General features: G+C 30.8%; 1 protein-coding gene across 1 annotated transcript in view; it reads left to right on the forward strand.

The window, feature by feature from the left end:
• The first annotated feature begins 12,174 nt into the window (after positions 1-12,174).
• Positions 12,175-18,154, forward strand: part of LOC143085573 (glycine receptor subunit alpha-2-like) — a 28,540-nt gene continuing 22,560 nt past the window's right edge. The window contains exons 1-2 of the mRNA XM_076262017.1: positions 12,175-12,241; positions 17,132-17,313. Coding sequence (XP_076118132.1) covers positions 17,255-17,313 — 59 coding nt within the window. The 5' untranslated portion in view covers positions 12,175-12,241; positions 17,132-17,254. The remainder of the gene's footprint in view (positions 12,242-17,131; positions 17,314-18,154) is intronic.

The raw sequence follows: 18,154 nt of genomic DNA on the forward strand, positions 1-18,154 counted from the left end.
ACAAGTAAGGGGAAAAAAGCAATAGAAAGGTATACACACCACATGTACTGAATGTAACAGGTAAACCAACACAATGAAAAGGTATAAACATCACATTGACTAAATGTAACAGGTAAGGGATACAAGGAAATGGAAAGATATACACACCACATAGACTGAAAGTATTAGTAAAGGGAAAAAGCAACGGAAAGGTATACTTTAAAATAACACATGGACAGAATTTAAAAGGTATGGGGAACAAGGCAATGCAAAGATATACCTATCGCATGGACTGAATGTAACAGGTTAGGGGTACAAAGCAATGGAAAGGTACACACATATAATGGACTGAATGTAACAGGTAAGAAGAACAAAGTAATGGAAAGGTACACACATTGAGCTTTGAGGTCAGTTCGGAAAAGGAGAGGTCAATGAAATTGGATAAAATTTCATTTTAGACAAGAAAATTGTCAACAAAAGGAACGAATGGAAATCAACTGCCATATTCCTCAATTGGCAAATGCATCTTTTAAAGAAGTGATTGGAATTTAATTACAAAATATTTCGCAATCATGAATATATATAAGAAAATATGCTATGAGTGCTCATGAGACAACTCGCCATCCCAGTCACAAATTGTAAAATTAAACCATTGAAAAGCATTAAACAATGAAAGAGTAAGATAATTTGAATAAAAGTATTCGTTGATATAAACACAATGTTTGAAATGTCTTATTCTAATCCATATTTACAAATTGATTTATCTATCATTGTTTTGTGCTACACATAAAATTTAATTAAACACAAAATTTTACAATCCAGTCAATAACAACTGAATACTAAAACGGCATCATATACATAAATCTTGTATTTATATAAAAATTTAATAAACACTTTAATTTTAGAAATGTTTATTCGCAGATACTGTACGGGAGTTCCAGCAAAACCTCCATTCTATGTATACTTGTGTTTGCCTGGTCATGTGATTGACTTCAAGATATGGGCTTTCTGTCCTCGTCATAGACATTTCATTATGCGAATAATACAACTTCCTCAATGTTGTTTTTGTACAAAATATCAATGCTTAATTCAGCCGAGAATAATAAAAATTGGAACATACCGCATCATTTATAAATACAAAGATATAGATATCCGGGAAAAGTGTCAATGAGACAGTAACCCCATAACCCAGAAAAGAAACAATATACACCAAGAATATCGAAATAAGTAGTACTTGTATGATTGCCAATAAGACAAATGTTGACAATTATCCACAAGAGGATTAAAAGAAGAAGATTTAAACGATACCATTTCACAGTAATACCTTTACTTACGAACAAATCCACAACGTAATACAATGATAAGCTATAAATGGCACATAAACATGGTTTCATACATAAAACTGTAAATCTTCTATCGATTACCATTGGTTCCACATATATATATATATATATATTATGAATATTGAGCTCCATACATCCTTTTGTAATGTGATTGTTTCTGTGTTGGAAAACTATTTCATAATAGGGAATCAGGAATTATCCAAAATACTAGGCACACCAACACTCGATTTATCTGAACAAAAAACGATACGTTACAGACACAAATTATGGTTCGGATCAGTCATTTATCGTTGCAATTGGCGCACATTATTTTACATGTCCTAATCGGATATGAAAACCCCTACCAAAAGAAATTGTTAAATTAAAGCAAAACAAAAAACAACAACAGCACCCCTAAAAAACCCCAGCCAAAACACCTCAAAAAAAAAAAAAAAAAACAACAAAAAAAAACAACAAAAAAAAAAAAAAGACACAACAAACAGTAATTTAACCAATTGTGATCTGCTGATACTATGTGAATTGCCAATATGTGTTAGAACATGCATCAATCAATAAACAAGAAACTAACTGTTGACAACTATAATGTATTCCAAAAACAACCAGAGGTTACATATCATTTATGATAAATAGTACATCAATACTTAAAACCAAGATGTCGTTTAATGACATTGAATACCCTGCATTCATCATATTTTCCAATAACATATGGTCGAACGCCGAAAGACCCCATCTAAATTATTGAAAACTTTCATTCTGCATTGACAATAATATCTGTTAATAAGATACACCAATTTGGACTCACAGCCTCATGGTGGATCTAACACACTGTAACCATTTCAATTTTAAGAATTGTTTATCGACATCCACGATAAAAAAAAAAAAAAAACACCATTAAAAAAACAGAAACTCGTTTCACATATATTTTATAATATATAAAATTTGAGAATTTTGTATATTGTTTTGCTTATATTCAAAGATTTAATTTGTTTAAATCATTTTAATTTGACTTTTCAAAACACTACTGATGTCATGTGTCAATACAGGTAACCATAAACTCTTTTCAAATATAGTCTAGTGCACACAGTGCGTTGTAAAATCTAATTGAAAAATTTTACATTCATAAGCGAATTAAAATATCTAGCTGAATTGGATAGATTTGAAATCTGAAAACTTATTACGGTTTGTTTCATTATGCATCTTTATTGAGCGTTGGATTATTGCAAATAAAAGCATCATGATTCTATAAATTATGTATCTCATAAAATATGACACATAGGATTATTAGCTATAACTCTTATAGAAAAGAGACTCTGATTGTCTGCAAGGGTTAATTAAGTAATGATGGCATCTGTAAACCATGTATTTATCTGATTTCAACTACTGAATCATAAAGAATTCTCAGTAGATTCCGTCAAACAACAAGCCTCTGTCTTATAAATCCTGTTCGGGAATAACACGTCAACTGGGAAATATAATCTCAACATGCATGTCAATTATGAATACTCTATTGCTCATAAAACTGCAATTACAAGTTATAGAAAACACATTATTAGTTACATAGTGTACTAGTGACCTAATACGATATATATGTTGTCAGTACATTTCATATGGGGGGAGATCGAAGCTCTAATTCTAATATGGAATTCACTGACCCCATATATATAGTATAATGTCACTAGCACACTATATAACGAATTTATCTTACCAGCTATTTTAACATGACGTATCAAAGCGATCAAGTCTTCTATGCCGTTAGTATTAAGAATCTATTTCCATTGGTCTATACAAAAACAAATACCAACACTAACAACTACATTGAAGTTAGTTTTGAATGTGTTTTATGGATTTATTTCAATCAATCATTCAACATCAATTGTTCGCCTGTTGAAACCTTTAAACTCCCCAATCCAGCACCGGATTGTTTTATAAAGGGACGTGACACCACTACTAACCGTGTATTGACATAATACCTAAAACCTAATGTAATATGGAATATACATGGTCCCCACCGTCTTGTTTTTAACCAATAGTATTCCTAGAAATGAATAGGAAGTAAGATAAGGAATAGTTTGTGGTTAATTTGAAACATGGATGTTTTTTTTTCTTGCAGTTTATTTTGCAGTTTACAATTTAATTTTTCTTATAAAGGTGTTGCGACATTAGAGAAGGGTATTTCCACAGCAACTTTTCTCTAAAAAAAGATCATGTATTATACCTCTGCATAACTTCTTTACAGAGACAAGTGCCAGTGGTAGTTTCAACAGTAATGCAAACACATTGTGGCGCTGAATGTGCAATATTAGCATACCTGTTGGTTATATGGATAATGATAAATGAATAATATATCGGGTATTTTTTAGGTTCAGATCCGATTTCAAAAGTTACGCAGACATTTATATCGTATATCTGTTTACGTTATCATTCATTGTTTTTTATATGTTATTATTATGATAGCACATAAATTTTTAACTTAAAAAATATTTTAACTAACAATAATGCATGTTGTTCCACCTTCTTTGATATCCGCTACTTTATAGCAAGAGTGATCAATTTCGGGAAGCTTTCAGATGAAATGCCTGTTTCAGAAGAAAAATCTCTACCAATTTTGATATTAATAAAATTACCACAATGAAATTATATTCAATATTGTTATTTACAATTATTGTCAAGTGACACCTCTATCAATGCAATATCTACTTAGAGGAAAAAAACATATAAATTGTTAAGAAACAATTAGAGCAGTATTAAGAACATACATTATATAATTGCCAAGACGAATACCGAACTGGACGGATGGGGAAAGCCATTAGACGACAGTTTCCATCGTAAGTAAATATAATATCATAATTATGTTGATAAAAAAAAAAAAAACAATGGACACTAACAAAATGTATGATAGCATTTTGAATAATTTTGAACTCGTTCATAAATGGTTGATCATTTTGTAGATACTTTAATTAAATTAACCAAAAAAACGCGGTTATATATTGTCTGGTGTTCCAAATAAATCTTGATCAACGTTGATTTTAGATTTAATGTTAGTTCAAAAGACAACTTTCGAGTTCGATGCATTTCCGTCAAAATTTTTAATTTTAGTGAGCATCATTTGAACGCCTGCATTTCAAAGCAATATCACTTTTCTTTCCATGATGAGCCAGTGGTTGAACAAATAATATGATATATTGCACGAATTATTCGGCAATTAGATACTTATTTTACAGCGCTGTTGTAAATAGGGAATTGTGATTAAGTATCTACAAAATAAATATTATTTCTTGTTTTTCCTGCTAAATAGCGATCAGTAAGACGCTTGGTGAACGTTAAAAGAAGAGAAATACGGGTGATTTCCCATATCTGGAGTGGTGTTCTTGAAGATATCGTAGGATTAGGACGTGTTCTCAAAGCTCTCTTAACTTAGTATATATCACATTTTTTGTCCTAACTTTAGGACACCTAATTAGGTGTCTAAAGATCATCATATCTTCATCGTAACTTTGTGCATGCTTTTTTCACATATTTTTACGTGAAGATAAACGGGGAAAGAGACGCACCATCGGTTATTAACTCGTTTAAAGAAATTGTGCGTGATTTTAAACCTTGAACTTTGTGTTTTTACGATACGATGACGCTACGAATTCAATATTCTCATTTCAAAACAAATTGTTTTACAGTTTATATCAAGATCCTACTTTGTTATTTTTTTATAATTACATTTGAAATCATGCATTTCATTAAGGTAGATAGGGTGTCTTCCTCCATTTTGGATTTTGAAATACTAGAAAACAAGGTCTTGATCTTTGATGAAATGTGCAAAGTTTTATAGTAGTAGGTAATTCATGTGTAAGAATTTTCATTATGATATAGAAAATGCCATGTTTGATCATATTTATGATTGTATTTTACAAAAATAAGAATTCTTCTGTTTGATTAATTTTTTTCCAACTTTGTCAAATAAGGGGAGGCAACTCAAATGCAAGGGCAGATAATTCAGATAGTGTTACTTTTACAATAGAATGTGTTAGGAATTTACCCATTTTTACACGTAGCAAGAAAACGAGTCCGGTGACCCCATTTTTTCCTTTTCTTATCTGAAAGCATTATATTGGAGCTATCTTCTCATATTTTATCTCAAAATTCTATGGTGTGGTTTGCGTTTTATGGCGGAAAAAGGGATTTTCCATGCATAATCTATACAAAATCTTTACAATTTTGCACAACCTGTAGTGTGAAAATAAGTCCGGTGACCCATTCTTTTTATTAATGTTTTTAAACAAGCAGGATATGAACTACATTTTGGCAAATTATTAAAAGATTCTATGGATTATAATTTAGACACCCCATCTACCTTAAATACTTGTTATTACAAAATTTTGTAAAGAATTTTATTAATTGGTTTCTTCTCTAATAAATGTTTTATCAAATAATTACTCTAACTATTTAGGATTTCACACATAGGATATGTTTAGGACGTCCTAACATATGATGCGTTTGAGATAGCTTCGAAACGCAACGTAAGAGTGTCCTAAGTCGATCCTAAGTCGATCCTAAAACCGGTCTTATCTTTGACTTACGACGAATCTTAGGATACTTTCGAGAACACCACCCCTGGTAAATAACACTATAAAGGCGGGCATTATTGACGATTTTGTCCCGGTGAAGGACATAGCTCGGCAAGGGTATATTTCTTCAACCGACTTTGATTGGTTGAAACGTTATTTTATTTAGATTATAGCATCTGATTTAAGTTTTCTAAATACAAATGTAATTATTCGTTGTTTTCCATAAAAAAAAAAACGTATAAATAAAAAGATATGTAGGAACCAGAAAAGAAAAGCAATACAAAATATATACCAATGAATTGAGTATGTATTGCCATACAGTTATGAAGCTAATGGTCCTATATATACTCGTATTTCTGCAATGCACAAGGTGGGGCTATTTTCAGATTCATTTGTTTATGTTATCTTAACACTAAATCCGGTTGATGTGCACTGATTGATACTTAAGTCTATTGAGAACATGATTTATTAATAAAAGGTAATAGTCTCTGAACCAGCGTTCGGTAACTGTGTTTACTTTTAGATCGGTAGTTGATGTATTCTGTCATTTCTGATTGTTACAATTTGTTCTCGTGTTGTGCTGTTACATCATTGTCAAAAGTTTGTGGAAGGTGGACCTAAAAAAATGTCCTCCCCTATGTCAAGAGCTCGTCTTTTAGTAGTTGCTGACTGTTGTATATCTCTTTCCTTCCTATATAAAATTGTCATTTATCATTTTAGTTGTTTTCATTTTTTGTCACATCTAACTATATCCGCTCTGGTTTTGCTCACTGTTTAACCATTGTTTATATATCGTTTATTCAATAATCTTTGCTTGTTTTGTGTGTCATGTAATGTCATGCTTGTTTTTTTCCTACTTTGTCATTCAAATGAGCCTGCGGATAGTCGACATTGAAAATAACCGGGAATAACAAAACATAATGTAAAACTATATTAGGTTGATTAACGATAACATTTTAATCACAAGAATGTGTCTTTATATCAGACTCGTATCCTATATATGGTAGAAAAAGGAGGATGTTACGGTTTTATTTAAAAAATGTTTTGATCCCCACTTTGATAAACAAAAATATGATTCCAGATTTCTCCCATACCTTATAGTGTTTCATTTGAAAAAAAATAGTTTGATAGAAAGCGTCGAAAAAAAGTAAATAAAAGTTTTCTCCTTAATATTGGTAGGTCAATAACTAAATATTTGATCACTGGTTGACTTATACAGTGATCAAGTCTATTTTACATGTAACTTTCACTAAGCTTTTCAAAAACAATTGTCAGCAATAACAATTTAATGTTTAATATTTAATAGCTTGATATCACAATTTTAACACAGCATTAAACACAATTTTCAATAATTTAAAAAGAGTAAGAAACCCATATGCACTTTAAGATCGTTTTGTGTAAAAACTTTATAATTATGAATGTTAATTTGAAAACAATTCAAAGACAAAGGACAAATGTTGATAAAGGGAATTTATTTTGCTACTAAAAGTGTATTTTAAATAAACTTGACCCATTTCCGTGTGTTTCATATACATGGTTTCCACTTGTTCACATTTAACCATTGACAACCGTAAGATAATTATTTCTGGTTGCTGCAAAAAATAATTCATAACATTCAAAACAATGCAATTCAATAATCATCAGTTACAGTGGAATATGATATAAACTGAGAATTTAATACGAAATACCATAAACAAATTAATAGACTGATAATACACAAACCTTAAAATTGGAGCATATCTTGTCATAAGACTTTTTGAACATTTACGAAAAAGCTGAAAAGAAGTCAATCAGGTGGATAAGTCGACGAAAGACAAACTAGGTGAAAGGAAGACAACCAAACGTTTATAAGATATTTTTTAAATTATATTTGTTTTAATTTGTTATATATGCTATATTTCATACTAGACAAACTATATTCTATATTATTGCACTATTCAAAAGATAAGATGGTGCCACCATATTTTGATTATGGGGGTATATAATACAACTATTATCTGATGGGAGAAATATTATACCTTATTTTCAATGCAAAAGAAAATCAATTCATCTTCCTTTAGATCGCACATAGTTTGGAAACTCGTATTGGGAAAACAATTTGGGATTGAAATCTTCAACTATTCCTACGGATTCTAAACGGAAACCATCTGGAGCTGTTCTTGTCAATGGAAATAAGATAGTATGCCTAAACTTGATGTAAATCAATTATACCATGAACTTATTGAAAGAAGTAATTGTATTTCATATCATGCATATGGCAGAATTGTTAGCACTTTTCTAATTTGCATAGCAGCCGTATTGACTTTCCCCCAGCTATTGCAATGGGAAATTGAAAACGCAAATATGCATATGCTTCCGTCTCATTAACCATGTTTCTGCATATTGTCATATTTACACGTTATTTGCCTTACGTTCTTTTACAAATGACATTGTCAACTTTGCAAACTTATTTTAGGTTCAAAATCTAAATCGTAGCCATAGTATAATTATTGCTATACAAATAACCAACGGTCGTATGGAAAACCAAGATTTAAGACATGATTGTCAATGAGTTATCGCAACTGTACCTAGGAGTATTAATTTTCAAGGTAAATAACTTTTATTTTACTTGTATTCTGGACAACATATTTAAAAACCAAAATGATTTCATGTTTACCATTACGATTGGAGAAGTTTTTCTCAGAATCACACAAAAGTTTGGAAAATTCCTCTTTAAGCAGTTCTTTGAAACAAGTTAGTTTTAAAATCACAGAAAATGCACTTTGTTGTCAATTCAGGGATATAAACCTACAACCACAAAAAGGAGGTAGACTTAGTTGGCCGTTGGTTGTCTCGTTCAAATCGTTTTCAAGTTATACGTCGGGACCTTTAATATCTGTCTATGCGGTATGAAGTTTGTACGGGCCCTGAATGGGACTCTTGTGGTTTTGTACAAAATTCAATTCTGTCATAACAAAATCATTTTTGTCTTACAAAACTATGTGAAACAGACTTGTTTTATGAGAACTTCAATTTTGCGATGACAAAATTCATTTTTGTCATGACGAAATTTATTTCTGTAGACAAAATTCATTTTTGTCATGACGAAATTTATTTCTGTAGACAAAATTCATTTTTGTCAAAAAGGTATGCAAATATAAACTTATTTGCATACACAATTGACTTTTGTTACCTGATATGGAAATTAAAACACAAAAGTCAATTGAGTGAGACAAGATTCAATTTTGTGAGACAAAATTCAATTTTGTATGCAAATTAGTTTATAGAATCCAAACTTAACTATTTTGCATACAAAATTGACTTTTGTCGCCCAATTTTCAAATCACGCAACACAAGTAAAGTTTGTGTTACAAAAATGAATTTTGTCATGAAAAAAAGTAACTTTTGTCCACTGAAAGATAATTTTGTATGACAAAATTTAAAATTTTTAGTATGCTTCAAATTTTGTTAAACTGAACTCATTTCAAGTCACTTTTTTCCGTACAAAATTGAATTTCGAGTACAAAACCACAAGAGTCATATTCGGCGCCCCGTAGTTTGCTCGTTGTTAACGGCCGTACCATACTCTATATTTGCTAACGTCTCAGATGGAGAGTTGTCGCAATGGAGATTTTAACTCACCTTCTAATTTTTATATAAGTAGAAATGAAAACGTTTAGATATCAAATAAAAAAATATTACCAGTGAACAATTCATTCTCGTATATAATACAACATAATACAATATAACACATCTTGATAGTTTTCATCCCTCACAAAAAGACAAGTTCCAAATTATATAATCATAACGTTAGATAATTAGTATGTTATACATTAATAATTGTCCTTGACACTGAGAGCAATTGGAATTATGACATGATCGACAATGTAAGTAGAGTAATTGTAACAACAGCTTCATCATCTGGTACGTATAAAAACTTTGTTTAAGTGCTTTTAAAATCGAGACATCCATCCAACATTAGGCAACTTTCAATTAAGAATGACATAAAGTTTGATTTGTTATATTTACATATCAGTCATGAATACCTTTATTTTATCATTATGGATTAATTCGACTTCAAAAAGTCTTCTTATACAATGTGCAATGAAGAATCGCATGATGATTTGTAGATTATTATTTTCCAATCGATTGTTCTAGCTTCCTAAACTTTGGATTGTTTATTTCCTTTTCAGTCATATAGTTCTTCAACTGTTTCAGTTCTCATATATCATTTGCTTTCAAATATTCGACTTTGATTTGTCCTGATGAAGGTTAACTCAGAAAAGGCTTCTGACGCGTACTGTTTATAACGTGTTGTTTGATTATTTTTCATAGATTTTTTTCAAAATCATACCAAACTGGCTGTTAAACGCGTTATACTATTTCACTTTCATTTTTGCATATCTCGTAGCTAATGCCCTTATAAGGAAGTCTTCATTTCGGCAAACAACAATCTTGTCTTTTTCTATTGTGTGTTTTCCTTTCCTTGCGAATATAATGTTTGAACTCATTGAAATTTGTCTAAATTATGGAGTTTACAATTCTCAGTTGGTTCAGTTTTCCGCATGTTTGTACACTTCGGAAGCTAGTTAGCATAGATGATATTTTGCAAAAAGCTTTTACAACTTTGAAAATATCACATTTCAGTATCAAACACAGGCGATTTCGATGAAGTGTATGAAACTGTTATTAAAAAAGTTTTAACTCCACGCTTTCCTCCCACTAATACCAATACGTTTTAATTTTCACTCACTGTATTGGGGATTGTTATCGATAAGCTCAAATACAGAAAACATACAAACCACGTCACAATATACAGGGGCTAGGTTATTTCCTTTCTTTCTACCCTTCTTAAACTTCTTCTAATTCTTTCTTATGCCGTTATTTATCTCCCTCAAGTTCATTTTCTGAACATGCTGTACGACGTTATATCAAACACGTGTCCAATTATAGTCAACACCACAACCTCAATTAAAAACAATAATTTGGTTCAATGATAAAAAAATGTTTTGAAGCAGTTTTTTGCTATATCTAACAAAGGTAAACAAACAACTTTTACACTGCTTATAATCAAGTTAGTTAAAATGTAAAATCACACAAATACTAAACTAATCAAATCGCAAAACAAAAGCGCAAACACATCAAAGGAATATATAACAACTGTCATATTCCTTCCTGACTTAGTACAGGCATTTTCTTTAAACTGGTTTATAGGTAGCTACACCTCTCACTTGTTTGACAATAGCATAAAATTTCATTACATTGACAAAGATGAACAAAAAAATTGTTAAAGTCATATGATCATACTTCAAATTATAAACAAAATGTTGAAAACGCTTTTAATACTTAAATACTTATATGGCTATGTTGCACTATAAAGCACATGTATAATGATTTCCCTTAAAAGAAAATCCGTTACATTTAAATTATTAAAATTTTCAGAAATTTCACATCATTGAATATTTATCTTCCCGTTCTTAAACACCGATCATAGCTTTTCCGTATGCAGTGTCCCTAACCATGAAACTGCACAGCGCAAGTGCAAGAAAAAACCCATGACGTAAAACAAAATAATAAAAAACGTTGAAGTAAAATAGTATTGATTGATTCTAATAGAAAAGTACACGAACTGATAAAATTTAATTCACAAATAAAAACACATGGAATGTATGAAGAAAATAACATCGCATATAAAATGTCTGCTATCGTTCTTATTTTTAACTTCCTCCATGATTCTGTGTGTATTGATTATTTAGGTCACGTTCGGAAATTATAAACTTCGACAAAAAAAAAAACCCACAAAACAACAGTTGATGTATATGTACTTTGCCAAATGTTTCCTAAATATTATATTTTCACGAAAATAGTTGTCAAAAACTTACATCAGTTTAAAAGACATGTCACCTAACAAAACACGAAGTCTTTATCTGATATTTCTCACAATTTTTTAAATGTTCAAAGAAAAATACAAACAAGATGAATTGCGTTTGTCTTATTTACTGGTAGTTGCACAACATTTTTTGGAAGTTCCATGTTCTTTTCCCTCATTTGAATGCGACTTTGTCAGAACATGGTGAAGTTGATAACAATATATGCATACGATGTTAATCTATACATTCATTTATTACTCAACCTATTCAGGCGATTGCCTTTTAATGTTACTATCAGCATTTAGCGTAGAATTCATTTATTATCTTTTATGAATAGTAATATAAAATACTTTGTTTTGAGATCTTATCAGGTGATTCTGACATTAAAACATAGATTTTCGGTATTTTTTCTGTTTTTCTCAATGTAGAATAATTTTATTTGACTGCCGCCAGGCAGTTGACAGGAAAATCGATACGGAAATTATAGATGGAATTATCTCGGTGTTTACAAGTAAGTGTTTAGTTTAAGAAGTATTTTATTAACAAATTATAATCGCCTAATGTTACCGCTTCATTTTAAAAACTTATTACACATGGTTCTTTTTTTTACGTGTTATTAATACTTTTTTTGTAAACATGGAAAATGATAAACGTGTGTATACACATTTTCTTCATATTCTTCTCAAATGGATAATATAGTCACATTTCTTATCTCGTATTATGTTCATTATGTCACTTGTGTAGTTAAACAAACTATTTTTCTGATAAAAATAAATTATTTAATGTGAATTATCAGTTGAGTGAAATCTATCTTTTTCCAATAAATATTAATTTCAATGTAATATACTATCTTGGAGTAAATTGGAAATAAAGTTATCACTTTTGTACATCAGACACATCGATTTGTTAACTATAACTCAATCTTAAAGACGTGTCTTCATTTCTTAACCTAGTCTCTGTGGTATTTGTATCTTAATGTGACAAAACTATATAATTACTATCTTGTTTTCATCAAAATCTGAAGATCGGAATAATCTATATATATTGCTCTTGTCCGGGTCCGTTTCCCTGGAGAATCGAAGGCATTTTGTATATAAAACGATGGTGTAATAAATCTTTATTAAGTATTGCAAGGCAACAGCTATTGAACTTCGATTGAACTACGCATAGAACAAATGCATGTGACATCACACTATTTATAATGGTCTTGGAGAATCCCACTTACTCAACTGAATAACATCTCCAAAAAAAAAAAAAAAAAAAAACAACACACAGAACCGATTTGTCTTCAGAGTATTGTTTTGTACACGTATATCTTTACACCCTCAATTAACTACCTACGTGGTTACATGTTTAACTTCCAAAGTCTATCATTTTTAATTGCCTCATGTATGTTGCATGGTTCTGATTTATTTGAACGGTTTTTTTTTCATCATACAGTTATTACAGAGCTATGATAGTCATTTTATTTTTACCGAGACATTGATTTTTTTCCAAATTCCCGAAATTGTGTGGATGGGTATATAACATGACCTCATTCCGAAATAACTGTTTAATGCTAACAAGCGGTCTAAAACAAATATATATTATATTCAAAGAGATACTTAACTTTCTATTACATGTATGGATGTGGCAAATTATCTATTTCTGCTCTAACGAGATATTTCTAGTATTACATAGAACGGATTGTGATAGGAAACAGTGGTAGAAAAGATGCGTTAATATGATTGGCTTATCCAGCATCACGAGAAAACTATTGCGACATTTTCAATGACTATTTGATAGGTCATTTATGAAATGCAATAGGTAAGACGATATACAATTCGTCCACGGTAACGGGGATACCCATTCACCTCCTTTTCCATATTAACAACCTACTAGTAGATGTAAACTCAACTGTGAGAATGTTTGCAGACGATACAGTAGACTATTTGACAATTTCCTCAGACTGCCATCAATTCCAAAAAGACCTAGACGAACTGGTAAAATATGTAAAACTTTGGAAAATAAAGTTCTACTATGATATATGCAGCGGCGTCCGCATAGTCACACAAACGAAAAATCCAATCAAGTCAGACTACAAAGCTATCATATTTCAGGAACATAAAACATAGACTAAATGCTTCGGCTGCACCATTGCAAATTATCTTGTTTAGGGAGATTAAATACTAGTAAACAACATCACAGGGAAAGCCTTGTTTTCCTTGCATCGAAATTTCTACATCAACGCAGTATCCATCACAGACTATACGCCATGACAGTATGGGAACAGTACCAGGAAACCAAATAGATAAAATTGAAAAAGTACTAAGACGAGCTGCACCATATGTAAACAAACAGCAGATATAGAAATATATCAAGTTTCTGCAACATGATAACTGAAATAGGACGGAAAAGTTACAAACAAGACGAAAAGAAGTTCGACTCTTTACATACAAAAAATATATCAAATGTCCTGGTAGCCAAAAAAAGGAGTAAATACCTACATAAACCAACAGGAATCTCTAGTCGGACAGGATGTCATACTTAGCTACTACAGTCCGTCACCAAAGATTGAAGGAAATAGTCATTTTTCGTATATCGGTAGGTACAAACTGCCTATAGATAGCGTCACAGCAAGATATTCATGTCTCATGTCATCAAAACTTCGAAATAAATCAACCAAAATATATGTTTTAACCCGTTTTAAAGCATGCACAACTTGTCATATTATTCAACATGTTGAATGTGCACAGTATTTGGAAGAGACAGATATGCTATTTCTTCTATTATATGCAAAACACCTGAAAATCATCTTTTTATATACACTGATCACATTTTGATGCGCACAATCAGCAAAAAATTTCTGTTAAAGATTGAAGCGAAACTAGAAATATGAATCAATACTGGCAAGATATTTTCAACAATTCGCAGAATTTTAAATTTAAAACTATGAGAGTAATTACCATTAGAGAAAGAGGTATTACAACTTTTTAGAATTGAATATATATCAACTTTCGTTATCCATTACATTGAAATTAAATGACTTAAGCGATACCAAATGCTAACTTGCGATAAAATTTACATATCATCTGTTGCTCCGGCCAAACTACGTAGCTCAACACTCTTATGTGAATTCAGTATGACATTTAAGAAGGTTGTTGATATTTAAGAATCGAAAAAGGCAGTTAGAATTCAGTTGTTGGACACTGTATTTCTTTCATGAGAGTTCTTCTGAATTAACAAATACATTGTACCAACTCATTATAATCAACTGACCTACAGGTACCATTCACACCTCTGTAAAGATAAACAATACTATTAACAACAACAACAAAACTATATACTAGCTAGTTATAAAAAGGTGTCTTACCCTAAGGTCAGTGCAGACCCATGAAATCGCAATACAAATACGAAGAGACATTAGATCAACATGTACATAACAAAATCTACATTGTGTCATGAACAAACGATAACGACTCATGTATGTCGCCCTTTTGCACTAATCTGTCAGTAAAACACCATACCCCGTGCCAGCCAGTATAACCTCTTTTGTAAATCAGTCCATATCAGAAACATATATCTCAGATATTTCCATGTTCACTGTTGTGGCAAGATATAACACATATTACAATGAAGTTGAAAGAAATGCATTACGCAAATATTAACTATACCATAAATGCTATAATCAATTAATACCAACAAAAATTTCACACACTTATTACTCAAGAGAATAAAAAACATATTGATGATTTAGATACAGTGAAACAGTAAAGTCGCCAGGACCTTTTACGCATTTATAATTTACCGGATGGTGGAAAGGATGAAATACCAGAGGAGATTGCTGTGCTTGTTACGTAACTAGAAAAGTCTATAGACAGAAATAATCAAGAGAGGATGAAAGTTATGTCTAATAGATTAGGCACCCACGAAGCATATAAAGAAACAAATCAGAAGAAACTTTCAGATCGCAGAAGCTACCACAAATTAGTACTGCTTCATAGAATTGTAAATAATAATAACCGAAAATATTTGCAAGATGTAATGCCTGGCTATGTCAGTGGTCGACACGACCCCCCTGTACAATACAAAATAATATTCTATTAGAGGTAACGTCCTGTAAAAAACGTTACTCAGATTAATACCTTCCGTCATCAATCAAATTATAGAACCATTTACAATTAAGTGTAAGAAGTTGTGAATGGCCCTCTGTAGATCAGAAACATATTAGTAATAAAACCGATCGAGTGCCTTTATAGTTTTATGCGTAGATGTCATTAAGATCAAATTCATAATTCAAGATAAATAATGAATTTTAGTTCTTTATGCTGTCATATGTTTCCAAGAAGTTTCGGTTCTTCTCCCCACTGTCGCAGTGGTGACTTAGAAACTATTTCTATTTTTTATATGATTTTTGCCATTATATTCGGACATAGGACACACAAATGTAATGTGATCTGGAAGCCTAAATTTAACAGTTCTAATGAACACTGATTTATTAATAACCTGCTCAAATTTGATTGCATAAGATGAAAACATTAGTCTATTTCTAATATAAGGGTTACAAAGGTTCATTATTAAATCTAAAAGTTACTTGTTACTTGTTTGTGAATGTGAATATGTATTATAAGTTGTATAATTCATAATACATACTGTTTACACAAATTTGTTTTAAGGAGAAACATTGTTTCATAAAAAATATGAATAGGCGCAAAAAAATATTACATTGTTTGCTCAAATGACAATCAGTATTTTTACAAGTGGCTCAGACGTAGCATTGGCGTAAATTGGTTGTGACAAAAGTATGCATTTTGGGTACAAACGGAGTTTATACGTATACTTAAAATATTTGTTTTGGACAAATTTTAGGACAACAAGAATAATACTATTTTCAATACGTAAATCTTCCGTATTTTGAATTTCAATACAAGATGGCATGTGATGTTTTGTAGGCGTTACAATTTCTTTTTAGTTAGAAAGGATACCCAAATACACTTATACATTATTACATGATATTATAGCCATACGTGTTTTATCTTATAATAGTCATCTTTACAGAACAAGATTTGAACTTACTCTCTTTCGTAGACGGTTTTTCATTTATTGTTATGAGTTTATATAAATGGCTTATTTTCAAATAGACTTAACGAAACACAACTTATCAAATATTTTCTACAATGTTGTCATACATATTTCATACGCGAAGACAAATATAACAGACTTATAATTTTTAACAATAGACATGAGTTTTGTCTTCAAACGCTCAAATCGAAATATTTAAGACACCAAATAAAGGACGCAGTTTAAGAGTGTTGATGACCAAATTTTTCGATAAGTTTTAAGAGTTGCAGTCAAATTATTCAGCTTTTTGTAATAAACGAGATACAATTTAAATTAGCTGTTACCTTTTTGTGCATTTCAGGTATTGCATTATGCAAAAAACCAGGATCACTTATTCATGAAGATTTCAACTTGTTGATTGGATTTCTGGAAAAAAACGGTTTCAAGAGGATTATTTGCAAAATAAGAAAACAACTGTTCAGTGATGTACTTAATCGTTTTGTTCGTTAGTAACTTTGGTTTTATATGTGGAGCCTCCTTAGAGTAAGTAACTTGATATCTCTCTTCGAACCTCAATGGGAATCAAATGATGCTATTTTAAATATAAATGAGATATAAGTAGTGAAATTAATCATTCTGGACATGTACAACTCTCCATGCATAAACGTTTAAAAAAGACGTTCACTCAGTAATCATTCTTCGTTTCAAAAAAGATAAATCAGACTTACACAGACAAGCCTATTGTAATCATATCAAAAGCATATATAGATATATTCCAACGATTGGCTATGAGTTCACACTTGTTTTCTATAAAATCACCTTAACTGTTTTGATTCTAACGTTTCTACGTTTTATACTACCCTATCTTCAAGCTAAACAGTACCTGGCCAAAAGTATTCGTCACCTTCATTTTTTTGCTATCTATTTATATAAAAACACATTTTTTCAAAAAATTGTTTTGAGGGCATTTATGGTTGGGTTTTGATCAACAAGGCCTTAAAAGACGTAGAATTGTCTAAAGTATGTTTGTTTATTTGGTACCAGTTTTGTCCTCAGTTTTTGTTTGTTTTCTCTTGATATAAACCACATACACTAAATTTTTATAATTTAATTTGGTTGAATATACATGTATAGCGAATTTTTGAACAGAAAAAAATATTTTGTGTTTATCTTGTGAAAAAATAAAAATGATTCACAAAACAATATATAACCAAATTAACAATTCAACCTGTGACAACTCTGCTTTTATTGGTACCAGGTTGCTTAAAATCAGACCAAAAATGACCTCAAAATATATTTTTGAAAAAAGTAGTTTTATATACAATATATAGGAAAAAATCTCAAGTGACGAATACTTTTGGCCACACTCTGTATATCAGTCTGT

The sequence above is a fragment of the Mytilus galloprovincialis genome, chromosome 8 (assembly GCF_965363235.1).
Source record: "Mytilus galloprovincialis chromosome 8, xbMytGall1.hap1.1, whole genome shotgun sequence".
Lineage (NCBI taxonomy): Eukaryota > Metazoa > Mollusca > Bivalvia > Mytilida > Mytilidae > Mytilus > Mytilus galloprovincialis.